This window comes from Panicum virgatum, chromosome 6N (assembly GCF_016808335.1).
Source record: "Panicum virgatum strain AP13 chromosome 6N, P.virgatum_v5, whole genome shotgun sequence".
NCBI classification, from domain to species: domain Eukaryota; kingdom Viridiplantae; phylum Streptophyta; class Magnoliopsida; order Poales; family Poaceae; genus Panicum; species Panicum virgatum.
The window spans coordinates 40,819,272-40,845,679 of NC_053150.1; the positions used below are offsets into that span (position 1 = coordinate 40,819,272).

General features: G+C 50.0%; 4 protein-coding genes across 4 annotated transcripts; 3 read left to right on the plus strand and 1 right to left on the minus strand.

The window, feature by feature from the left end:
- Positions 1-1,618: 1,618 nt before the first annotated feature.
- LOC120680052 lies at positions 1,619-2,422 on the plus strand. The gene is made up of 3 exons (XM_039961699.1): positions 1,619-1,759; positions 1,855-1,992; positions 2,087-2,422. The coding sequence occupies exons 1-3, from the start codon at positions 1,664-1,666 to the stop codon at positions 2,201-2,203; spliced, it is 351 nt and encodes a 116-aa protein (XP_039817633.1). The 5' UTR covers positions 1,619-1,663; the 3' UTR covers positions 2,204-2,422.
- Positions 2,423-5,925: 3,503 nt separating this feature from the next.
- LOC120677484 (cinnamoyl-CoA reductase 1-like) lies at positions 5,926-12,088 on the minus strand. Its single transcript, XM_039958637.1, has 5 exons — positions 11,596-12,088; positions 11,312-11,466; positions 10,948-11,136; positions 8,929-9,281; positions 5,926-6,323 (listed from the first exon to the last, which is right to left on the minus strand). Exons 1-5 carry the CDS (start codon positions 11,771-11,773, stop codon positions 6,104-6,106), a joined length of 1,095 nt encoding a protein of 364 aa, XP_039814571.1. The 5' UTR covers positions 11,774-12,088; the 3' UTR covers positions 5,926-6,103.
- Positions 12,089-15,487: 3,399 nt separating this feature from the next.
- Positions 15,488-17,021, plus strand: LOC120678162. Its single transcript, XM_039959314.1, has 3 exons — positions 15,488-15,540; positions 15,681-16,858; positions 17,001-17,021. Exons 2-3 carry the CDS (start codon positions 15,707-15,709, stop codon positions 17,019-17,021), a joined length of 1,173 nt encoding a protein of 390 aa, XP_039815248.1. The 5' UTR covers positions 15,488-15,540; positions 15,681-15,706.
- Positions 17,022-17,271: 250 nt separating this feature from the next.
- Positions 17,272-18,396, plus strand: LOC120677419 (peflin-like). Its single transcript, XM_039958579.1, has 3 exons — positions 17,272-17,355; positions 17,428-17,646; positions 18,085-18,396. The coding sequence occupies exons 1-3, from the start codon at positions 17,311-17,313 to the stop codon at positions 18,196-18,198; spliced, it is 378 nt and encodes a 125-aa protein (XP_039814513.1). The 5' UTR covers positions 17,272-17,310; the 3' UTR covers positions 18,199-18,396.
- Positions 18,397-26,408: the final 8,012 nt, after the last annotated feature.

A 26,408-nucleotide genomic window follows, 5' to 3' on the forward strand; every position in this document is an offset into this window, starting at 1 on the left:
ACTAGATACTTGATCAATGAAAAGCATGGCATGTGCAACACGATAACCTCGTGTTGTGAGTAAACCTAACATGCCTTAGGAAATGTAAAATGCCGGGATTACATGGTGGTGCTTTACTGAGTGCACCGGGGATATTTTCCCTTCCTAATAGCTTCAGACCCTGCTTCCTTAGCACGGCGGGCCCTCTCTCGCTTCCTCTCCCTATCAGCTTCACGTTCCTCTGCCTTCTGACGTTCCACTTCTGCAATCCTCTTCTGAATCTATTCCTGTTTTTTCTTGCGCTTCTCCTCCATCTGTTCTTCATGCATCATTCGTTGCCACATTTGTGCAGCCCACCTTGCTTGACGCTCCACGTGATCCTTATCCTGCTGAGATTGCTCGGTGTCTAACCACTGCACGAAATCACATAGAGGCGGTGGAGTCTTCCCCCAAATCATGTTAGAAGTCATTACTAGATCTGAAAGTAACAAACTCTGATAGTGTTTTGTAGTACCTTTGCTCGATCCTTGCCGTAATGCTTGGGCGGGTCGTACTCGTAATTCTCGCACATGAAGAATCTCTTGCCAAAGTCGTCCCCCAAAACCCTTGATTTCATTAGTTTGCACAGGAATCCGCAAAAACACATAGGCACCTGGGCTCCTTGGGGGACTGTTTCCGTCACCTTATTCCATAGAATGTAGGTGGATCCTGAGGATGCTATGTTGTTGAGCCATGGCAATCACAAGTGAGTAATTAGATTGCTAATATACTATACCAACGCTAATCATTATCAGTAACTACACCTAAATGTACCACTAACCACTCCTAATAATAATTAAACTGATTGCTAAACTATTTTCTAACATTTTCTAAAAAAATTCTAACATTTTCTAAATTTTTCTATAATTTTTTAATATTATCTTCCAATTTTTAAGACTTTCTAATACTTCTCTAATAATTTTCTAGTACTTTCTAATACTTAATCTAACACTAAATGTACTGTATCAATGCTAATCATTACAAGTAACTGCACCTAAATGTACCACTAATCACTCCTAACAATAATTAAATTGATTGCTAATCTACTGTTTCAACAAAAATAATTACAACACAATCTATTTGTAAAGCGTAGAAGAATTTTGGTTACCTGCAGTTGCCGGCTCGAAAATCCGGCAGGGCTTCGCCGCTCTCCCTCCCTCCCTCTTTTTTCTTGGTTTCTGGAATTTTAGTGATGTAAATAAGGGGCGGGGGACCAGCCAACTCTTATATAAGGGTGGTAGAGCCGATCGCCCAGCAGCCGGGCGGCCAGGGCCGGCCGCCCAGCTGCCGGGCGGCCGGGGGGGCCGGCCGCCCCGCTGTCGGGCGACCGGCCCCCAGGGACCTGCGCGCAATTATTTGAACAAAAGTTTTTGCACAAAAGCCCCTGCCGCCCCTCTGTCGGGCGGCCAGGTCCCGGCCGGGCGGGCGGGGTATATTCCTGTAAATTTCCAAATCGAAAATATATTTTTGTAAAAAATGAAAATAAAAAATATAAAAATAAAAAAACCGCAGGAAAGAAACTTCGTCGTCACGGCCCGTTCCGTTCCGGCTTTATGGGCCGCACATTCCGCACGGCCCGTTTCCATCTCGTGCCGGCCCACCCGTCCGTGCCCTTTCCCCTCCCGCAAGCGAAAGCCCCCGAACAATGTCCACCGCCGCGGACGACGACGCCGACTACCACAGCTCCGGCGGATCCGTCATGCCCGACGTCCTCGCCAAGGGCCGCGAGGCCTGCTACAAGGTAGATCCCTCACCCCCTCCCGACCCCTCCTCACCTAACTCTCCGGCCTTCCGCCGCTGACGAGAGGCGCGCGCACCCTCCTCCGTCCTCCGCAGGCGCGGGATGCCTTCTACGCGTGCGTGGAGAAGCACGCGGACAAGAAGCCCGCCGAGATCGCCACCATGGGGCTCCTCTATCCCGCCGACTGCAAGAAGTCCCGCGCCAACTTCGTCAGCAACTGCCGCCCCACCTGGGTAAGCACTCGCCGTCGGCGCTTAGCCCCCAGCACGATTTTGCGCGCTTCCTGCTTTCTCTTCGTGGCACTCGGTTAAATTGGCGATTCCGCAGGTGAAGCACTTCGACCGGCAGTACTGCGCCAAGAAGCGGGTGCAGAGGCTGCTCGCCGGCGACGAGGACCGCCGGGGCCCCATCTCGCTTCCCCAGCCCTACACCTTCAAGCAATAGGTAGCCCTCCTGGGTTTCTGTTTTTGGTATTGAGCTGAATTGGATCAGTACTACTTTGGTATCCGGATGCAATAGTGTTGGTTCCAGGCTTGATATCGTTTAGATGTGATGCATATGTGATGTGTAGCAGTACATTGCTCCCGATGCTAAAGGATGAACAAATTTGTATGTGAATTTTTAAATATTAAGATATCCCCTATTTCACATGTGATTTGCATACTTTTATTCTGATGGGTGCTGGAATTCTTATTGAACCTTTTGTTCTTTCATGGCTTGTTTCAACTTATAACCAGGTCGCTTGAAATAAGAATGCCAGTTACCATCTTAGCTAAAATCCGTTAAACCATTGGTGTATTTCAGTCTATCATCCACAATGTTTATAGCTCTTCTGAAATATAATTTTTATAGCTATGGAAGTTCCTTTTATTATTATTATATCGAGATCGGAGATTCTGATTCATTCTTGAAATAAGGCAATTACAAACATCCTGAAACACAGTAGTAACCCACAGTTTAAATAACTACCTTACCAGATTTCATGATGCCCTGGTGCTTCATTGCCTTTTACAGTGTTGTCAAATTGACACCTCCCAACTCCCAAGTCCCAACCTGTACGAATTTCGAGTGCCAACTAGTATTCACAGATGCAGATTGTTGTTCAACCACCACCTATCTACCATTATGTTTTCTGTAACTATTTTTTATGTATCTGTATGTATTTGGGTTTTGGGCTTTTGGTTCTTGTGGTTTTCTTCAAGTCTTTGAACTGATTTTGCACGCAATGCTGGCCTCTTTGATCTGCATTCATTGGGCCTCTTTAGGTGTTCAATTAAACATACCAGGACTGTTAGGATTGAGTATTCCATTGGCGTTCCTTGTGTCTGTCTCCTAATGCTTCCATTCAAGAGCCTGTACCTTTGGTCCATCATCAATACCCAGTTTGGCGATTTGTCATATTGTCCTGTTACATGAACTCTGATCATGAAAGGGACAGCTAATTTTGTTTTGCTCACTGCATTTGACCTTGTTCTAGGTACTTCATGCTATGGTCGACAAACCTGATGTTTGAATAACATTATGCCATTGGCTGTAACAGAGGAACAATTTTTTGACACTAAACAGCTATATGATCTATAGATTTTCATTAGAAGATGAACCTGTATTTTATGGCTTGAGATGGATATGTAAATCAATCATTTGATGTTCTGTTTATCTCCTTTTGCCTAAGGTTGTTAGCCCGAGTGGTGCGAAGCAACCGGCAGCACCCCACAGGTGGGGGGTTCGAACCCCCACCGGGGCGAATTTCCCCGCCTGTGGGAAAAAAACCCCCTCGCTGTGCTCCTGATAGCTTGGGCTGTGTTGTCAGCCTGGCCCGGCCTGGCGTCACGGTTTCCCGGCCCAGTGGGTAACGGTCCCAGCCCGGGTAACGGTTCCAGGAATGGCACCAGACCCAAGGTCAGAAAGAGCCGGGGTTCGGGGGGTTTCTCGGCCTGCGTTAGAAGGCCTCCTTCTTATAAGAATGCTCGGGGGGCGGCTAGCCCCTCGCAGGTCGAGTGTTTATCTCCTTTTTATTTTCTTTTTATAAGAAAGATTTTTGAAACAGTCACTTGTTCATTCGGTTATATCCATGTTTTCCTATATGGATTAATGGACACGGTGTTTTATAGTGATTTTTAGTTTATATCTTTTTATTTCTATTATAGTGCCGTAGAAATTTTTTTGTCATTTAGCATGTCTTGAGTTAGAAATCGAAGATGCACATACCTATGAAATTAGTCCGATTGGCTTGACTAGAGGGTTATATATAGGTTCTGCGGTGATATAGGATATAAGCAATTTTGTTGAAAGGGATTGGATAGCTGCTCTGGAATTATGTTTAAATTTTAAACTTTTTTGAATGATTTTATTAAATTTAAAACTTAAGAGTTAAGACCCAGGTTTTATACTTTTGATCTTGTTGGGTATCAAAGTTCATCAGAGCTGGGAATACCAGGCTGACAGTGTCAACACAAATGATTCAACTTAAACTGCACATGGGAAACCAAACTACATAGTAAACTAGGACAACTTTGATCTCATCCGACTCTAGTTTTCTTTATCACAACCTGATAATGGTGAAGCTCTGTTGTTCATCTCAGAATTTCACTGTGTCCACCATTGCTAATTCTTTCTGCCAACAACTTTTTCAGTCCCTGCATATATAAATGATATAAATGAAGAATATCAATGATCCTGTTCTTCGAGAAACATTGTTTTCAAACGCTGAAATCAAATATGATGAACAATTTGTCTTAAAGAACCTTGAGCCAACTAATTATTTGTACCTTGAGAAATCATAATCAAAACTGGCACACGCACTGCCAAACAACAGCATCTCTGAAAAGTTTTTATCTCCATAAAATTAACAAATATTTAGTTCGGCAAGGATTTGGTTTGTAACTTTGTATACATGCATATCCTCTTCTGGGCTCTGTCTGCTCAGGCCTCAGGACTAAGGAGATAATTTGATTGATGTAGTTATTTTGTTGCGGTAGGTTGTGATGCTATGTGAGGTTTGGTGCCTCTTGACAATGATTGGGCATCGCACTATTTAGTATCAGGATTGATTCTGATTGTTCATTGTAAATTCCTTTTGGGAAGTCAAAAGATTAGGTAGGTTGGTACTTGGGATAGTGTTATACTCCAGATTACTTGTTTTGTACTCTCCTCTCGATTCACCAACTCATTTGTTGTAGTTCACTTTGTTTCTTTCCTCCTTTTCATTCTCGTTTGGTCCGGGTATTTAGCTTCGGATGTTTGTGATCCTTGGTGCTGTCAACTGTCGTTGTTTCTTGTGAGTTGCAATGATTGCTGCATTGTATTGCGGGTATTGTCACGATCTAGGATGGCAAACTGTTCTTTACTAGCTACTCTTGCATCACCATTAATAGAGCCGGTTCTTAAGCAACTGGGCTCATAGGCTACCAAACATGAACAGCGAGATGCTTGTTGGATGAGTTTGATAATCAAGGAACTCCAGGTTCATTCTGTCATCTTCTGAAACCTAACCACTTATTAATAGCCTTGACGATATGTTCGAGCAAGTTATAAAATGCAAGAATTCAAGAGTCTGTTATTCACCTAAGGAGAAGCCAGATGACTCAAAATCAGTCATTCTGGTAATACGCCTGGCTACTGTCATTGTTTATTGTACGTTCCTTTGATCTTACGGCATATTGTGAAGCTTTATGTGTTTATCAAAGCAGGGTGGCAGGCAGGTGTTATATGCAGTAATGCAGGTTCTAGTGCTTCAGTCAATAATAGCTCTCTTCTGTACGCAACTGGGCTACGAGATATGAATGGTATCGAGTTTATCCTCTAGGGTAAGTAATGGTGTTCGAAGAGTCTAGAATCTTGTGATCAACTCCCATCCTTCCCAAGATTTCGTCATTCTGTTCTCAGATCTTTGGAGAACCATGTCATCAACCTTGGCACATGCCAGGGCAGATGTGAAATGCTGTCTCACCAGCGAAGAGAGGAGAATTCCTCTGATCCAAACTGTGGATATCCTATTCAGTACTCCCTCCATTCAAATTGTGTTTGTCTAGATACATAGCAAAATCTATATATCTAGATTTGCCAAAACAATCTACAATTTGGAACGGACAGAGTATGTTTGAAGAATCACTTTCAAAGCAATTGATGAACTCCGCCGCAAAAAAATGAAAGATCCCAACCGAACATTGAACGAACATTAACCATATTTATTCACCCACCATGTAGTTCACAAGGACGAGCACGACGTTTCAAGTCTTGCTAGGGACATCAGACAGGCAACAAACACTACTTGGGTTACACATCAGGGGCAGTATATGAACATCGCTTGCATTCTGTTCATTCGTGGCGCCATCGGCCTGGACCTCACGCACGGATGGCGATCCCGCCCTGCTGCGCCTCGGCGCCGGGGGCGGCCTCCGGCGCCTGCTCGTCGGCGAGCACCGGCAGGTGGCCCTTCTCCTGGAGGCTCTTCACCGTGTCGTACAGCGACTGGCTCACCGGCCGGAACTCCAGCCCCAGGTCCCGGAGCTTCTGGTTCGTAAACTTGTACGCCTGCTTCCGCGGGTTCACCTCGTCGGAGCACCTGCACCCAAATTAAACGCTCACACAGTCAGCCAACTGAAGCTAGTAGTAGTTGGCTTCACTCGTGAAAGTCACCGTAAAAAACAAGCATAGGTCAAGATAACTTCCATTATTTTTAGTTTCTATTTATCTTTCCTTGTGTTTTTTGACTGGCTACACAGGTAGCTAGTGTGAATTCCAAGTGTAAACACGAGGTGCGTGTCCTGTGAGCAGGTGAGATTCCTTCACTTGGACCAAAAGCACACGCGGGCATTGCGTCAGTGTGATGCTAGTGCTGTGATGGAGGATGTATGCCAAGGTCAGGTTTCGTTGGTAGGGGCCGGGTGAGATTACGACGTCGAGATCATGGTCGACGACGAGGTATCTTTGAAACAATCATCTGAACTTGTCATGGATCTCGACTATTATACCAGGAAATGAGGAAAAGGTGTAAACGAGCAAACGGATGATCCATTTCACTCCACCGATGCCGATGCTATGCTGCCACGACCACGACGTTGCTCGCCAAAAGAGAGAGTTGAATATTCCAGCGGGCGCCCGGCCTAGAGTTTGTTAGATACACTATATATTTATGCACCAGGCTGTTGAATGTTCTGATCATCAGTTTCGCGTCGTATGATGGCTCAGCTCTCTCGCCAGTGTTCGCAGCTTTCGTGTTCTTTGAATTTAACCTCCTATCTTTGTCCATGCATGATTTGTTTGAAATACTGGAGGATGGCGTGCAAATATTGGACATGCTTGTGTGTAGCACTTACTTAGTGTGTCTCAACCATCTAGAGTGCAGGGAAGAAAAAAATACTGGTAGATCTTCAGAGATAATGTATGAAAAAAAATGATTGCAGGAAGGAGAGTGTCATTGATTTGCTTTCTTCGGTATGCTGCTCTCATGCGTTGAGCCGTTGAGTACTCTATAGAGAAGGAAAAAGAGTGCACGGGAAAACTCCTATGAAGTTTATACATTATCCTTCCTCTGTTTCTTAAATTTATCTGAACTACTCTATTGTACAAAGTCCTAAGGAAACGGCGACTAAATGTGCAAGTAGGTGGGGGTTGTGGCTGATGCATATCCTGAGCTAGTAAGCTGTATTTTTCCATGCTCTTATTGATGTCATTGACACGCGTGACTTCTGAGCAACTTCTCTCTAGATTAGGTGCAACTCTGCCACATGTAGGCCTGCACCGTGTGGCCAATGGACCAGCAAAAAAACTTATTATACAGTGTTTTTTAACAAATAAAAGTGGTATAGAGAGTTGCAGTCACGCAGGCGTCTGCTCCAAAGTCGTGTATGGGTGATGCTGATACATACCAGCACCGGGCGTACTCAATTGTCCAACGGCGAAGTGAACGGATCAGGCAGGATAATGGCCATCGATCAGAGCTTGCAAAGAGCCAAAGACCACACGCTCCTTTTCCCCGCTCTCTGACGCTACAGATTTCTACCGCTCCGACAGCTACCCGTCAGGGTCAATCGCTCGCCATCGACTGACAGTCTGACACTACATAATAAGGTAGCCAAGACTTGTGTGCAAACAAAGATTCTGAATTTCTGATCGAGCTACCATATCCTGCTAGTTGAGTTCAGTTGTGGCATACAGAGGAGGACTCCGACCAACACCTCACCTACCTCCGTCGACGGCGACGCGCACGTATCAGCTTGTGACACATGCGCCGCGCGCCGACGGCCGGCCGGCCGGCGACTCCGATCCGATCCGATCCGATCCTCTAAAAGCCTTCGACGATTTTCTCAGTGGCATTACAGAGGTCGTCGCGTTTTGTGTGGTGCATGATATGAACTCTTGAACTACGTTCAAGAGTTCAAGAGTTGTACGCGTTTGCGATCGGGGGCTTTGTCATCTAAGCAATTGGAAACAGCTACGCTCATGGCTGCGTCAGGGCAAGGGAGTTGGTTCACCTGAACCCAATGCAACAAGCTCGGCCTGCAGGCGATGATCACTTGCTTACGTGCCACACCAAGGTCGAGCTGATGTGGAGCAGTAGTGTAAGTGGCCGCCCGATCCTATCCATCGTTACCTACCGCCGCTGGGATCCACCGAATTGAGTATGGTAGGAATAATACCATCACTCGGTTGCTACCTAATCACGCCGTTCCTTACTGCTGCCCGGCGCCCCCCTAACTAAGCAACTAACCACGATATGATATATATACATATATATAATTATATATAGGTCTAAGTAACAAGAGATGATATCTATATATGTTTGTAAACTGTAACTGATCGATCATGAGACAGGCTTTGAGGCTTGTTGGAAATGGACAAGCCAACTGCTATCATCTGAGCTTGTCAAAAGTTTTTTGCAGTGTGATATGTTTGTTGAGAGGTTTGGTGTTAGGTTGTTGCATTTTTCTTTCCTTTTTGTTGTATTGCTCAATCTGAGCTTTCATCTTCTTTTTAATATAATCTGCAGCTCTCATGCCTAGTTCGTTTAAAAAAAAACTGCTATTTGCAAACTGTGGTTGGTAGCTGTGGTTGGTAGCTCGTTCAGCATGCACGGAGGCAGCCGAAACAGCCAAATAAATCGACTACTACGAAGTAAACGATTTATTAACTAGAAGCCGTAGTACGATGGAGCAACGTACGCGTACCTGGTGGGGACGGGGTACTCGGGGAAGAGCTTGGCGAGGATGCGGACGACGTCCTCGCGGTGGAGGACGCGCTCGGCGCAGAGGTGGCGGCCGGAGGCGGCGGGGCTCTCGAAGACGCGGAGGTGCGCGGCGGCGACGTCGCGGACGTCGACGTAGGCCTGCACGGCGTTGGCGAAGGTGCGGGCGGAGCCGTCCAGGTACTTGAGGATGTGCGCGATGCTGGCGTTCACCGTCGGCTGCAGCAGCGGGCCCACCACCAGCACCGGGTTCACCACCACCAGGTCCACGCCGCGCTGCCGCGCCGCCTCCCACGCCGCCTGCTCCGCCACCGCCTTGCCGTAGCAGTACCAGTTCTGCGCATGCACGGATCAGATCAGAATCAGGAAGCTAGCTAGCTAGGACGAGTTTCAGAAAGGGCAAGCACTACTGCAAATACACTAGCTGCTGATGAGCACGTGAACTGTGCAAGAAGACAAGAACAATGGTGTGTCATGCTGACGGAATTATTGCGAGAGGGTTTGGGCGTTTTTCTTTTAATTTGGTGAGATGGGGAAATTAATAATTGAAATGCTAGAATAATAATAAGGATGCCGGGTCGCTGTGCTCTTATGAATGAAAGAGCTAATCTTGTTTCCCAGCTTTGGAAACGTTCACTGTACTTGTCTGGACAGCGAGTGTTTTCCTCCCCCAGCGTTTGATCCGACAGCGAGTTTGGTTTACCACTTCTCACCAAATCAGGCGCCATGCACTGCTGAAGGCTAGGTTGAGCGTTTGCAAGACCCTGGAAGGCTCTCTAGCTTATTAAAGGCATAGAAGTTGATTTGCTCACCCAACAAAGGCGAAGCCTCTTCCAGAACGATCTTGAAATGACACAAAGGCCCACCGTGTGTATGTATGCATGCATGTCATGGCCGTTCGTTGACGACGCTACAAGTAGATTGTAGTGGCCGGATGCCCGGATTGGACTTTTAAGGTGGCCGCGCATGTGTGTACTACTACTACTACTACTCGTAGTGCCGCGCTATTTTTCACCTAGCTCACTAGGGCTCGTATTGGCAAGCTAGCCATACCAGATCGAGCTAGAGGTTCGAATTCTTCAGCTTTTCAGAGTTCGCGTACGTAGTGTTCAGAAAACATGGGTAAGGTTTCCAAATATCTAGTACAATATGCTCTTTTGGTCTACCTAACACTTCGTCAACGCATTGGGGGGGGGGGTCACCTTTAAAAAAAGTGAAATAGTAAATTTTGCAGACGACAGTAATTCGTAGAGTAATGACTATATATATTCACCGTTTGGAAAAAGGGAGTTCTGGGACAAGAATTTCTAGGATTCAGTCCAAAACAAAATAAACTAGTAAATCCCAAAGCTTTCTAGAGCGGTCCTCTCTCTCCTTCCAACCATGCCTTCAGTAGAGTTTTACTCTTGTGGTCTTCCTAGAAAGGTGAAACACAGAAGCAACAGACTGGGAATGCCAATAAGCTTGATCAGAGAGCTTGGACCTCTACATGGCACGCACGTGTCTATCGGCGTGGCATGCATCATGCAGGATTATTCACGTATGTTCTTGTTTTTTGGGGGATCATACGTGTTTACCTTGCTTTTGCTTTCGTTCTTGTTTTTTCCGAGACCACAAATTTCTTTATTCTTTGGGGTAGTGCACGTCAGTCACTAGGGAAAAAGCTTTGATTCAAATCTAGTGCTGACGATGTGCTTCCGGCAGGCACCATCGATGAGCACTCGATCCCATTGGCTGCCTCAAAAGACGAACTCTTTTTTAGGGTTCGGTTGGTAGTGCATGGGCATCCCCATAGCTAATAATTCACCTATCTCATGAAAGCTATCTTTTGTTTGTTTTTCCTCCATTTCTCGTCAGATGAAAAGAAAAGAAAAGAAAAGGGAAAAATTACTAATATGGTGCAGCGGAAGGTAGCTAGCAGGATGGGTGAGCTAGGCCTCTAGGGATCGATGGACGGATGGAGAGGGCGAGAGAGAGGGGTAAAAAGTGACCAAGCACCCACCCTGGTTTTCTTGCAGAAGTCGAGGTCGCTCCAGCAGGACTCGTCGACCACCACGTCGGGCCCGCGGTTGGGGTCCATGGTCACGGCGCCGATGGAGGACGTGAACACCACCCGCCGTACCGTGCCGGCCTCCGCCGCCGCGCTGATCACGTACTCCGTGCCGCGCACCGCCGGCTCCACCATTTGCTCCTGCACGCACGCACGCATGCGCGGTTAGCAGAACGTCATCATGCATGATCGATCGATGTCCGCTGCGGCTGTCTTAGCTTGGTCGGTCATGGCGGCAGCCGCCGCCGCCGCCGCAAGGGAGCAGTTGATCGAGTTCGGCGGTGGCCGGAGATCGAGGTGTGGGCGTGGTACTCACGGGGTCGTCGGTGACGGGGGAGGCGGTGTGGAAGACGCCGTGGCAGCCCTCCACGGCGCGGCAGATGGCGTCGTAGTCCAGGAGGTCGGCCTTGCAGAGGATGAGCCGCTCGGCGGCGCCGTCCAGCGCCTTGAGGTGCGCGTTCTTCGGGTCATCTGCATGCCATCGCCATCGACGACGACAATCCAAGAACACAGCGACGTTAGTCAGGTGCCTCGCTCTCTGTTCGTACTACGACAATCATCCCTGCGCCACGACGTGTGTGTGTGTGTATATGCACATGCCTGGGTTCCTGACGGTGCCCTTGACAGTGTACCCCTTCTCGAGCAGCAGCTTGACGAGCCACGACGCGATGTACCCGGCCGCGCCGGTGACGCACACGGTCTGCCCGTTCCCCGCCGGCTGCGGCACCGCGGCGGCGGCGTCGCCGGCGCCCGCGGACACGGCGTCGACCACGGTCATCGTCTTCACGATCGACGATCAGTTCCTCGACGCTACTCTCTGGTTTCTTCACGAAACCTCTCGCTCGAACGCGGTGGAGCCGCAGCGGCGCCGAAGCGGAGAGAGAAAGCTAGCTAGTTGGCGAATGGCGAGAGTTAGTTTTTAGGTTTCCCCTTTGCGCGGGCGATCGATGGAGGAGGAGTTGGTAGGTTTGGTAGGATCCTTCCTGAGAGGGCCGGTGCTGGAGTGGCGCGGGATTTATAAGCCAAGCCAAGGCGAATAGGCGACGCCGCGACGGCCGGTGACGGAAAGATCGGAGAGAGCTAGCGGTCGCGGACGCGGACGGGGCGGTCGAGCGAGCCCAGGCAGTGCGCGTGAAGTGAGTAGCTGAGGGACAGCGAGGTCCATGGACGGGCTGCGGGCACCGTGTGCGGTGTGGCCCCCCTCGCCGCGATGGCGACCGCGGGGTAGGTGAGCCGGCAACCCCTACCGCCTTCGGCGAGCGACGCGCGCGTGTCATGCAAACGTGCGTACATACTGCGCCGTGGGACCCTGGCCGTTCCTCACTACTCACGTACGTCTCCGGTCGTAGGTGAGGTGGAAGAAGAAACCGCCTGCCTGAAGTGTACCCGGCCGGCCGCGGCGTGTCCATGACTCCATGGTCGAGCAGTGGTGCGTGTGAACACTGCACACTGGTGCAAGCAGCAGCCAGTACTCTGCTCCCTCCATTCAAAAAAAAAATGCAATTATCACTTTTCAAAGAGTCAAATAGTTTAAACTTAGACTAAATTTATAGAAAAAGTAATAGCATTTATAATACAAATAAGTACCATTAGATTAATTATAGATTATATTTTTATAGTAAATTTATTCGAAGATTAAGTACTACTGCTATTTAATATAAATTTGGTCAGACTTGAACTAATTTGATCGACACGAATCTCATAATTGCATTCTTTTGTGAACGGAGTGAGTAATATCTACGCTCTGCACACTGCGTCGGAGCCGCTATGAACCGCCATTGATGCGCCGTGCAGTCAGCGGGAAGCTATAGGTCAACTACTGGAATTCAGCCGCTACAGGGCTGCAGCGTGCGCACGCCGTGTCCAACAATTTGTGAACGAACCTTCTCGTCATCCGGTGGTGGTTGTGTTCGTGTCCATGCCGCGAAATGCCGATGGACGCCGCCCGGACGCGGATGTGGGATGAACGAAGCGGCTCGACAGGCGCGCCGGCCACAGCCACCACCACGTGGTTCGCGTGAAGGCCGAGCTCAGGATTGTCGTTGCTACGTCACCGTGAGGTCAGCGACCTGCTTCTCCGAAATGGACGGCTAAACAGCCGGGTTTACGATTTGGGCATAGTAACAAATCATAATGCTAGAAGCTTTGCGGTTTGTTATACTAGCCTATCAACTTATAATTAATATAAAAATAAGACTTATAAATAATAACTATAGTTATCTACCACATTATCTTTTTCATATATTAAATATTCTAACGTACAATACTCTAAAGATACATACTCATTATTATCTAGTTGTAATGTGTTTAGTTAGTAACAATATTTTATATATTTGATATGTATTTAATTGAATCATCTGTTTTAAGCTATGTGAACAATGTAAAAGTTGGTATTCTTAGATCTTCCCCCATACATGATACACACCTATTTTTATATAAGCAATAACATAAATAATATATTAATATGATGGATATGGTAATTTAAAATTTTTATATTGGGAACATATCTGGTGGAAACCACAATTTCATGAAAACCTGTGCAAACCACGGTAAAAAGGTCATCTAAATTCACCCAAAAAATTACATATATAGATGATATGATGATACACAATCTTGTAAAATATCTTGTCCAAACTCGACTTCGTTTGTGAGATATAAAAATAACAAATTTCAAGCCAGAAAGTTGTCCAGATGATTTGTTAGAAATTTGTTATTTTTATATCTCACAGATGAAGTCGAGTTTGGACAAAATATTTTACAAGGTTGTGTATCATCATATCATCTACATGTGTGATTTTTTTGGTGAATTTAGAAGACTTTTTTGTCGTGGTTTGCACGGGTTTTCACGGATGTTGTGGTTTGCACCAGATACGTTCCCTTTTATATTAGCGCACTTCAAGATTTTATTATAATTATATAACATAGATTCAGATTTAGGAGTTACTTTAACTTTTAATAATTATATAATGAGATAATTTATATACAAACTTAGGGGTTATTTGACATTATTTTTATAATAGCTTATGAGTAATTTGCATGAAGATTATAGGGCTACCTTAGATTACTTTTTATAACGACATAGGTGAATAATTTAGATACATATTTAGAGGGTTACTTTAACCTATTATAATTAGAGTTGCCGGGCTGATTGCCAGATGTTTCTATTTTTTATGAGAATTTCTATATTTTTATTATTTTTTAAGTATCCACCTAACATCTTAGGTGGGTTCACGTAGAGGATTCAAAATGAGCCTCCAATTGGGCAGCTAACTAGCTACCCCGTGCAGGAAGAAATAATGGTTTTTTTCTGCAAAGTTGTTTACTTCTTAGAAGCTTTGAGGCACTTACTATATAATTGCAACTTCTTGGTTGAGAGCTGAGAAATGCATGCGTGTCATGTTGGAGTTACATTTAGAAGGTGATTGGCGGTGGGTGTGTACCTCTAGCAGGGATTCGTGGGAACCCCCGTTTAGAGATTCGGTTAGGGGTGTAACACGCGCAAAGAACTTTCTTGCAGAAGCGGATTGAGATGGTGGTTTTTACACAGGTTCAGGCCACCCTGAGGCGTAATACCCTATGTCCTGTGTGTCGTGATGGGTTCTTGCTTATCAGAGTTCTCAGGTCAGGTCGATCCCGAGAGTTCCAGCTGGGAAAAAGTACTCCTTTACATGTCCCGAGACCCTTCTATTTACAGGCTACAGATCTCTATTGCTTCTCTCTAACTCGTGTGAACGCCCCCTTTGCATGGTGGGCGCCGTCTTCTAGGCTGCCACTACAGGAATCGCAAGGTTCACCGTCGGCCGATTTAAGACCGTCGGGGCCGACGGTAATAATTAAATTATAGGCGTCGGTGGTCCTTCCCCGACGGTTATAATTTTATAACCGTCGGTTTCTGTTAAAGGCGTCGGCAGGCCGACGTTTTTAATTAAAACCGTCGGCTACAAGGGTCGGCCGACGGTAATAATTAAAACTGTCGGGTAGAGCCGACGGTTTTATCGCGGGACCCACCAGGCCGGAGTCGCTTTCCCCAATCTCTCCACACCGCGCCGAGGGTCGCTTTCATTCCAATCTTCTCCACACCGCGCCAGGCCCGCCGACCGCGCCCAGTCTTCGCCCGCGCCCGCGCCACCGCCACCGCCGACCGCCCGCGCCCGCGCCGCCGCCTCCCCGTCCCTCTTCTCCACCGCGCGCGCGTGCCCGGCCCTCTTCTCCGCCGCCTCCATGGCCAGCGTCCGTGCTGGCCCGCGTCGCTAGGGTTGACGGCGCGCGAGGGTGAGCTTGGCGGCGGCGCGAGGCTGCTCGGCCTCGGCGAGCACGCCGTCCACCGGCATTGTTGACTCTCGGCCTCGTCCACTGCGCGCGCGCGTCCCCGGCCCTCTTCTCCGCCTCTCCCTGCCGGTCGTCGTGCCCAGAGGCAGGAGGGGCGCCGCCCATCCCCGGCTCGGCGACCGCTCCGTCCACCGCCCCCGTCGCCTCTGACCAACAGGCTCGGCCGTCGCGCCACCGCTGCCGCCTCTGCTGTTCGGGCACCGCCACCGTACCAAGGTATTTTCTTCTTCTTCTTCTCTGTATAGGTTACCTAATAATGTGAAAAGGGATTTAAGCAATATGCATCACCAACACATGTTTGTTGTAGTTTTGATTTGTTGTAGTTTTGAAAATGGGTTGCTCGATTTGTTGTATAGGTTCTCGATTTGTTGTAGTTTTGAAAATGGGTGACGACCGTAAGGCGATGTATGATGGATGGAGTCGAACTGGCGAGCATACTATGGAATGGGCTCGTATCGCAAATGCTTTCATGACCCAAGCCTTTGCCAGTGGTTGTACTGTTGCGAAGTGCCCGTGTAAGAATTGCAAGAATCGTCTACGTCAGTATAGACATGAAATACAGGTTCACCTTTGCAAGGACGGATTTATGCCTGAGTACCTGGTGTGGCACGAGCATGGGGAGCTGGAGCATGCCAGTGAGTCAGACGGAAACGATGATGAAGATCGGATGGATGAGATGATAGCGGATGTTGGTAGGGAGTACGAAAAGGAGTCACCGCCGGAGGAGGTACAGAAGTTTTTCAGGCTTCTTGCCGCCTCAGATGAAAAAGTGCATGAAGGTACCAATGTGACCGTTCTGCAGGCGGTGACACGCCTTATGGCGATGAAGTCCAAGTACAATTTCGCGAACAATTGCTACAATGGTATCTTGAAGCTGATCATTGATCTCCTTCCCTCAAATCATAAGATGCCGAAAGACCTATACCAATCTAAGAAGATTTTGGCCGGTCTGGGCATGAATTATGAGAAGATTGATGCGTGCGAAAATAATTGCATGCTATTTTGGAAGGAACACGAGAACGATACTCATTGTATGCATTGCAATGCGTCCAGATATGTGGAGGTCGTGAGTGATGATGGAGAGAAAGTAACTACAAAAGTATCGGTCAAACAACTTCGGTACATGCCTATCACGCCAAGGCTTAAACGGTTGTATCTGTCCCAAGAAACAGCAAAGCAGATGAGGTGGCATTCCGAAGGTAAACGTGAGAGCGAGGACAAAGATATTATGGTGCATCCTTCAGATGGCGCAGCTTGGCAAGCTCTGGACCGTTTTGATCCGGAGTTTGCAAAAGACTCCAGAAATGTTCGTCTTGGGTTGTCAACAGATGGTTTCACTCCTTTCAGCACCAGCAATAGCCCTTATTCTTGTTGGCCTGTTTTTATCATGCCCTACAATCTGCCTCCCAACATGTGCATGAAAGAAGGATATATATTCCTCGCGGCCATCATTCCTGGTCATAAACATCCGGGGAAGAAAATCAATGTGTTTATGCAGTCATTGATTGAAGAGTTGAAAGAGCTGTGGCAAGGGGTAAAGGCATATGACAGCCATAAAAAATGTGAATTTACCTTACGTGCCGCGTATCTATACTCAATCCATGATTTGTTGGCATATGGCATTTGGGCTGGCTGGTGTGTCCACGGAAAATTGTGCTGCCCCATATGTATGGCAGACACGGATGCGATCTGGCTGAAGTATGGAAAAAAAGTCAGTTTCTTTGATTGCCATCGACGATTCCTTCCTTCTAACCATCCAGAGAGGAGAGATATTCAATCATTCCGAAAAGGCAGGAAGGTTACAAAAGGACCATCTCGTCGATTGACAAGCGAACAAAAATTGGCATGGCATGAAAAGTTGAAAGAGTCTGTAGAAGGTGGCTTCGAAGGGTATGGTAAAGAACACAACTGGACTCATATTTCATTTCTTTGGGAGCAATTGAGACAAATGAATTAAAAGAGCAATTGAGACGTACCCAAGAGCAGATGCAACAGATGCAGCAACAGATGCAGTATTTGATGATGGCACAGGTAATATCTTACATTGTAACATGAGGCGATCATCTGTTTTCTTAAGATCTCATCAATAATTTACGTATGCAGTTCTTGGCTGGGGGTAGCACCGGATCTCAGTTCGGTATGCCGCAGCAATCACAAGGTTCCGAGAGTGGCCAAGCATATATTCCACCACCTCAGGGATTCATGGCGATGTTGGGCGCATCTCGGTCTGGAGGCCAAGCTTCTACAGGTGTTCTCCCACAAATGCCGCCGTTCGGTCCGTGGTGGCAGACTCCGCCAGCACCATTTCCTCCACCAGCAGCGGTATGACAATAGCTAGCCGCTTTCTTCACTTCTGTGATTAGTACCTCAGCTCAACGTTTCGATCTTCTCATTAATTTTACCTCAACTACTAGTACTGAGCTGTGATCCAAGATATATGGTTCCGTCTCAACTAGCTCAGCAATTGTTACCCATACTAGTCACCCAGAACAGAAATAACACTACCCTTGGAGCTTTAATTAGTGATTTACCCTGGAACTAATGCAAAGTTGCAGAGGGCCTAATAAACTAGCCCCCAACATATTTACATTACCAAGATGATTGACTCAGTAGCCACTGTTTTGCTATCGATAAATCCATTCCCGTTTTGCCTTGATAAAATCTTTGCCTGCCAAATGCAACAGGATATGTACATTTTCCTATCTACTATAGGAAATTTGCTTACCCCAAGGCTTAAACGGTTGTATTTGCTTCTCGTAGGGTTCCCGTCAAGGAACGCCTGATGGCGACATATTTCTCAATTTGAGCGGTGGAGGTGCGAGTGGCGGAGGTGCGAGTGGCGGAGGTTCGAACCACGACATGGCGATGGATTGATCACCTTGCGGGGAAACTTGAATTTGTCACCTTAGAAGACTTTGAACATGTTTATGTGAGATATTATGCTTGTGTTTATGTGGATTTTGGACATGTATTACTGTTGAGGAGGTTATGCTTGTGTTTATTGCTGTTGACTGTATGGATCGGAGGTTATGCTTGTGTTTATTGCTGTTGATCGGAGGTTATGCTTGTGTCTATTGTTCTGTATGGATCGGAGGCTGTGTCTATTGTTCTGTATGGATCGGAGGGTGTGTGTGTTCTGTATGGATCGGAGGCTTCCCAGCCGGGGAGGGAGAGAAAGAAAACAGGGGCGGTAAAAAAAAATAATTTAAAACTGTCGGTTCACGAATATGGGGCCGACGGCTTTAAAGTCTAAAGGCGTCGGTGGTCGGCCAGGCCGACGCCTTTAAAAATTTAAAGGCGTCGGTGACTTTGGCTGGGCCGACGGGTTTAAAGGTTAAAGGCGTCGGTGGTGGGCCAGGCCGACGGTTGTAACGTGTTAAAGGCGTCGGTTGTCAGCCGACAGCTATACGGGGCGGTCCCCGCGTTAAAGGCGTCGGCTCGTGCCCCCGACGGCTTTAATTCATAAAACCGTCGGTACCGACAGCTTTACTGGGTTAAAGGCGTCGAAATAGTTCCGACGGATAAAACCGTCGGTCCACCGACGCTTTTAAGTTAAAAACGTCGGCTACTGTTCAGAACCGACGCCTTTACGGCCGACGGTGAATCCACCGTTTACTGTAGTGTGCCCTGCCCTTTGTCAGGTGGGCAGGCGGCTTGTCGGGTCCGCCGTAGCAGCCTCATGGGACCCAGCACCGTTAGGAGCACCCCAGGAGAGGTCTCGGGGTGGCCTCGGGTACCCTGTGGGCCCTCATGACCCGGGGTGGCCCCGCGGCGGTCCTGGAGGCACCTCGCGAGCCCTTGGTGACCCGGGGAGCTGGCTCGGGATGCCCTGTTTTTACCCTGATAGTTGTGACGTAAATGGTGGTGGGCCCTCGCCACCGCCCATCTACATCTCGATGGGATGTAGCGCAGGGATAAGCCATCCCAGCCGCCTATCTTCTTATCGCCTGAGAACACGGAGCCCCCGTAATCATGATGTTCTTACGGGGAAGCCGCGCCTCTCCTAGGGCTCTGTACCCAGCCTGGCGGCTCGGCGCTGTAACCCGCTGGATTTCCCGCCTAGTAAAGATTTTTTTACCGGGCGGGTGTCTTCGTGGGGGAAGGAAAGGCCTTCCCGGAGTTTCCCGCGTCGGGCCGAGTCCCGGCCCCTCCCGTGCGGGCGCATGGGCGGCTGTTCTGAGCGAGGGCCCGCAGCCCCACTTCGACTGATGTTGCCGGCTGACGCTGCTGGTGAACCATCTTCACTTAACTGCACATTTATCCGGGGTTATGGGTACCCCTGTTCCCATTATGCTGACAGTGATCTTTACAGTTAATGCAATTAAAGAATTACTATCACGTTTACCACCTGAGCATGGTTAAGGAAAGTTATTGGGCTGTAATCAGTGGGCTTAAATTAGAATCCAAACTAAGGGCAAGGCGCTGCACCCACAACACTATAAATCTACGAGGGTGACCGACTCATTTTTATGTCAATAACTCTAAACATGATTAGCCACCCTAAATCCGATTGCTAAGTGTGTTGAAGGGGAGTAGAAGCTCTTGGCCTGCTGTTCATCTACATCAACAGTAAGATCTTCAAGCTAGAAGTTCCTAATCTGGTGTAGATAACGCCTACTTCATCAACCTCAACAACTTCTACCGGTTAATCCTTATGTAATTATTGCCGCATTAAGTTTAATTAGTGATCATGATTATGCTAAATTAGGCCTCGTTTGTTTTTTCAGTTTAAGTCATAAGTCCCATCATATAGCATGTTTAAACACCAATTAGGAGTACTAAACATAGATTTGTTATAAAACTAATTTCATAAGTCGTGACTTAATCACGAGAGGAATCTATTAAGTCTAATTAGTCTATAATTTGACCACTAATTGCTACAGTAATCATCCGCTAATCATGCATTAATTATATTAAATAGATTCGTCTAGAGCCCTAATTACAACTTATGCCATTAATTTTTTTATTAAATTGACATCCGAGCATTCAAATTGATATCCGAACATTCGATGCAACAACAACTCCCTCCGTTTCAAATTGTAGGTCATTTTGGTAAATTTAGATACATAATTTTTGTTATGTATCTAGACATAGTATTTATCTAGATACGTAGCAAAAATTATGCATCTAGATTTGCCAAAACGATCTATAATTTGAAACGAATGGAGTACTTAAAAAAATCAAATGAGACCTTAAAGTCGTTAATTAGTTCTTTCACGGCGGTCTTCGTTTTGGCGAGTTGTTGAGAAATTACGTCGCGCGAGCTGAGTTGGTTGGCGTCCCGATGTGAGATTATGAATTGGCAACAAGTCTCGTCGTATTTCCCTGAAATGGCGCCATTGGTACCCGATTTTTCTTCTTTATCGCGCCACCAAACTTTCTTGAATCGGCACCGGTGGTAACCACGTGCATATAGGCACGCTCCGATCATCGAAATTCTACATACTTTCAATCGTCGAATCTATATAAAAAGTGGCCAAATAAAGTGTATGGTACCGCCCTGTACCGGAACTGTTGCTTGCTGCTTCGACAGAAACGTGCCTGGGCAGCCACACTCTGACTTTGGCAATTGGCAATAGTAGCTTGCATCTACGCCGGACAAGAGGCCTGCACCAGCCTAGCACTTTGGTGGCCAGCCATGGAAGGCTGGAACCATGCGTGGCCGGTTGCCGGCCGGGGCCGGGGCCGGGGCCAGCGCGCGCGAGCGCCGCACAAGCTGCAGCGCACGTCCGCACGCTGTCTGCAACTCTGCTCTGCCTAGCGAGGCGAGGCCCCGCCACGCGCAACAGAGCAAGCTCACTCGACTACTCGAGGCCGGGGCCCGCGCCCCGGGGGCGGAGTGGTCGGTGGAGCCCCCGCGCCCTCGGTGAGCGGGCGGGGCACTCGCCTCGCGCTTCCCTATCCACCATTACCTGCCTCGCTGCCGGACGTGTGGCCGGGTAAAGGCACGGCCCGGCTGCGTCAGGGGATAGGAAAGGAGTGGCGCGCAGGCGCGGCGCGGCACGACACCGGCCGCCGCCGGTGGGCGCCGCAATGGTGCCGCCGCGTGCCTCCGGGGGGCCCAGCTACCAACGGAACGAGTGGCGGCGACGGGCGCTGCTGCCGGTCGGTGGGGTGCCCTGCCCCGCCGCGCCGCGCGCGCTCAGGGCGCTACTAGCTAGTGGCCTCATCTAATGCGCTTACCAACCAAACCCGGGCAGCGTCCGATCCCGACCACAACGAGCTCCGGCCGCGGCGTGCCCGAGCGCCCAGCCGGCCCCGGCGAACGAGCACGCACTCGTGCGTCACGCGCGCGTGTGCGACCGTGGCTGCGAGGGTTGGTCGGTGACTGGGACAACGCTAGTCACAGCCGCGGACTGGGGACTAGGACACCCAGTCATCCACATCGGGCTCGGCGCGACCGTGACGGCCGGCGTCGCATTTGTCCGGCACGGCCGGATTGCCAGTCTACTCCAGCCGGTTTACTAGTAAGAGTCTGCGACGGCGGCGGCGACGGCGGCTCCCTGATTCCCCTCGCGGTCGCCGCCCGGAGCGCCCGGCGTCGGCGTTCGTGGAATTTACCTCTGGCTCCGGCTGGTGCGCATCGATACGAGAACTAACGCGACTACTTGTCGCGAGCACGTTGTTGACGCTGCTCCCAGCCGATCGTTCACGTCTCTGGGTTAAGCTTTTTGATCGTCGTCGTTTCTAGAAATCCGAAGGCAGGAAAAATAAAATCAAGGATGATGAGCTTTGCTTTATCCTGATGAGATTATCGATCGGCAGGAATCTGTCAACGCGCAGATACCAACAGTAAGTTCTCCTGCGCGAGCGCGACAGAGGAGAGGTGGTCGCACGCTACCATGGCCTCTGCCCACTCTACCAGTGAAGCTTTCTCCTGGTTTGGTGTGGATGATGTTTGATGCTTACAGGTTCGACTCCGAGTGCAGAGCCATCACGTCGCCTGCGTGTTGTACCGCGTCTGCGGTTGGTGGATGAAAGAAACGGAGGTAACTTCACGACCAAGCGTAGCCTCCTTCCTGTACGAGAAGAGTGTTGGAATTGAGCCCTCAATCTCACACTCGCTCGCGCGGGCCGGAGGAGAAAGATGAACAGTGCCCGCACACGATTTAGCGCCGAACGCCCCGGCCGCTCCAACGGCCTGTATGTTGGCTTCAATTCAACTAACAAGGGACTCAACTCACTGATTACAGAGGAATTACATCGCCATTTATAGGCCCAACAGCACTCACGCCACCACTCCGGCGAGCTCGCCGCGCACGCACGCACACACGCACTCTCCTGGCGATCCGGCCTCCTCCACGACTTGAGCAACAAACTCTGCGCGAGACCCGGTCTTGATCCTCGTCCACTCGCCAAGTGGCACCCTTCCCGCTGTTGCCATCTGCATGACTTGGTCTCCTTTGTTTCCGCCGGGCGGGCCGGACACGAGCTCGCCATGGCTTGACACGGACCCAAACACGGCCGCACCTGTTCCGTCCTGTCTCCACCTGCGACACGCTCCTACACAAGCACATACTCGCGTATGTTATCGCACAGCACCACAAGCTCAGCCTCCCGCTGCCCTGCCTGGCTGGAACGAGCGCACACACATCGTTCCGCCCTGGAACGCGGCCACACCGGCGTTCCGACTTGATCTTCATCCCTGGCCTCATCCGAGCTCACACTCTCACACCAATGGACATCACTGACACGCTAGACTATGACTCGATCGACCCTAAGACCCTTACGGCCGTGAACACTCGCAAACTCGACGCGCCCCGCCATGGCCACGAACACCATGACGTGGTTTATTCCAACAAACTCCCCCTAAACCACGACATCACAACGCTTCCCGACCTACAGAAGTGTCGCCTCCTCCTCGGCATTGGCGTACAGCGCCTCCTCCTTCCTCGGCTTGGGGCACTCCCAGGAGAAGTGGCCGCGAATGCCACAGTTGAAGCACTTCCCCTTGCCCGAGCTCCGACGACGCCCGCTCGCGCCCGAACGAACGCTGCTGCCTCCGTCGTCGTCGTTGTCGTCACTGCTATCGTCACGGCCGCCGCTACGACCTCCCTTCTTCTTACGGCCGTCGCCGCCACGCGTGCTCTCCCTCTCACGGCGTTCCCGCCGGCACGCGTCCCACTGCTCCAAGGTGAGGAGGAGCTTGCCGTCAGCGCCTGGAGGAGGAGCACCATTGTCCTCAGCCTCGGCTTCCTCTGCCGCACGCAGCTGCCCGGTGGCATCCTCCAGTGTCAGCGTGGCGAGGTTTGCCGACACTTGGATCGCCACGGCCACCTGCCGGAGCGACTTGGGGACGGTGTGCAGCAACTTCTCCACGACCCTCCGTGGCGGGATCGTCTCCCCACGGTCTCAAGCGCGGCGATGATGTTCTGGAGCTGCAGTGTGTAGTCATCGGCGCCCTCGCCGGAGTTGAAGCGCATGTTCTCGAACTCCCGTAGGAGCCGCTGCGCCTCTGTCCTCTGCACCTGGTCGCTGCTGACGCGCCGCTCCTTCACTGCATTCCACGCCTCCAATGCGGTCCCCTTCGCCGCCAGCGACGCCACCATCTCCGTCGGCACGACGCTCGCGATTGCCTCGAGTGCCATGCAGTCCTCATGCAGCGCCACTCCCCCGGGCTCGATTGCTTCCCACAGATGACGGGCCTTCATCTTCAGCTTCATGAGCAATGACCATTGCGTGTAGTTGGTCTTGGTCAGCATGGGCCAGTTCGCCGACCCGCCGATCTCTCTGACGACGCGCACGACGTCCCCCTTGCTGCTGCCACAGGCGTCCTCGCCGTCCATGCCGCCGAACGGCTTCTTCGGAGAGCCTGGAGGAGTCTTCTTGTCACCGCCCGCCATGACTGTCGCCGTCGCACTCTTGCGCGAGATCCCGCGTTTCTTCAACGCCGGCTGTCGAGGTGGACTGACTGAGCCGTCGTAGAACATACACCAGCGCAACACCCTAACCTCGCTCTTGATAAAGAGTACTACTAGCAGCGAGGATCTAGTAGATGGAACCAGAACGAGTTGCAGCCTTGCAGCAGGTTGCAATGCAAGTTGTCCATGCCCAGCTAGCCAAGGCTACGACCAGATCAGACAGGACACACGGCACATCCTCCTCTCACGCACCGTGCAGGCGGACCATTGCTTCCTCGCTCGTTCCATGATCGATCGATCTACCAGCTCCCGTCCTTTTCGCCCATGCATCATCAGGCAACGAAACGATCTCAAGTTACTGCATAAACAAATCTACCATGATCGACGATCGATGACACGCGCCACACCGTGCACGAACGCGTCCCGAAACTGATCGATGCCGTTGTTGCTTGCTCCTCATGACCTCACCTCCCTTTCGTCGTCTCGCTGGAAAGAAAGCCCAGCTTGCACGTACTACTACGCCCTGGTGCACCCAAACGACAAGGGGAGGTCGGCATCGGAAGATCGTTCTCCGGGCTGCCGGACAACACGCCGGCGGCGGCGAGGAAGATCGTGTGTACACGCGGCTGTGCCGGCGCTGTTGCTCCAATCGCGATGTGCGTGCCAACCGGTCAAGGTTCGTGATTGGGGCCGGCCGGGCGACACACTACGTACGAGTTGCGAAAACTTGCAATCCACAGGTCCAAGGTAGCGTTGGAATTTTGTAGATGGACAAAAAGATCTGCGACAAATCTCTGTCCTCCTGCAAGGTACTTCCTCCGTCCCAAAGTAATTGCAACTATAGAGTCAAAATTTATCCCATAAAAAATGGTAACTTTGACCCACCTAACAAAAAAACAAGGCAATTTTCAGAACATTCTCACAAAAGACAACTGACATCTCATCCACTCATCACAAATGATAAGGAATATTTTTGTAATTTTACCTCTTGTTGGTACGGAGGGACGGAGGAGGCTAGGTTAGCCGAAAGATGGTTATAGGTTTAAGGACACAAGGTGACCCTGCTTTTTCAGGATAAGAAGGGGTAGAGAAAATGCCTCGAGCCGAGGTCCGAGTACCAAGCGCTGCAGCGCTGAAGTATGAGCCCCGTCACTACCGGAAACTGAAAGGCTCCTGATGGTAAACCTGGACCGACAGGAGCCCAACAGGCCGAGCCCCGTCTAGACTAAACAACTGACAAAGAGCCACTTCCTTCATACAAATCCTATCCTTAGCGTCTCCTCGCACGCACCTCTTGCGGCCGCATCTCGCCCGCCCGCTCGCCACCTCCGCCCCCAGGCTGCCTTTGGGGGCATGGCCGTCGCCGGCGGCGGCGATGGTCCGGGTAGCGACAGCGGTCTGCTCGGCTCAGGTCGCCCCTCCCTCGCCCTCCCACCTCTCTCTTCCCCCACCTCCCACCTCCTCCCGGCCACAAACCTCATCGCCCCTTCACCTCTGCCGGCCACCGGGGCCGGATCTGGCCTTCTCCTCGCCAGATCCGAGGTGCCCATGGCCGGATCCAATCAGGGGTCGCGCCTTCCTCGCCGCCGCTTGCCCCAGGGGGTGTGCCCCTGGTGGTCCTAATGGCCGCGGGTTCCTGGCCGCCGCCGCCACTCGCCTTGGGGTGTTGTGTCTCCAGGGGCCAGGGACCCTGGGCCGCCACTTCCCTCGGGGTGCCGTGCCTCTGGTGGCTCGGATGGATGGAGCGGTCGTGGCCGTTGCCGCTCGCCCGAGGCGCTGTGCTTCTATTAGCCAGGGGCTGTGGCCGCGCTGCTACTGCTGCCACTGTTTGGGGCAACCAGCGCCATCGCTATGCCCTTCATCCTCAAGCTCGATGTGGTACGACTCTCACTCTATCTTACAGATTAATGTTTCTTGTTTTTTCTTGTGATTCTCGACAGAAAAAGCTCGCCCGCTTTTCTCCTGTGATTCTCGATAGAAAAAGATTGACCTTTTACATGCCTATGAGAGGTAACTCAAAATTGCAACCCCCACTTAGAGTAAAATAAACTATCATGATGTACTGAGATCCAATAGTTTATACTAGCATGGCATGAGAACTAACTTTGTTTATGTTCTTAGATAAACTATCTGCAAATTTCGTAGGAGGAAATATATTAGTATGGCATGAGAACTGACTTTGTTTCTGTTCTTAGATGATAGATCCTAGAGTGTAATTTCAAG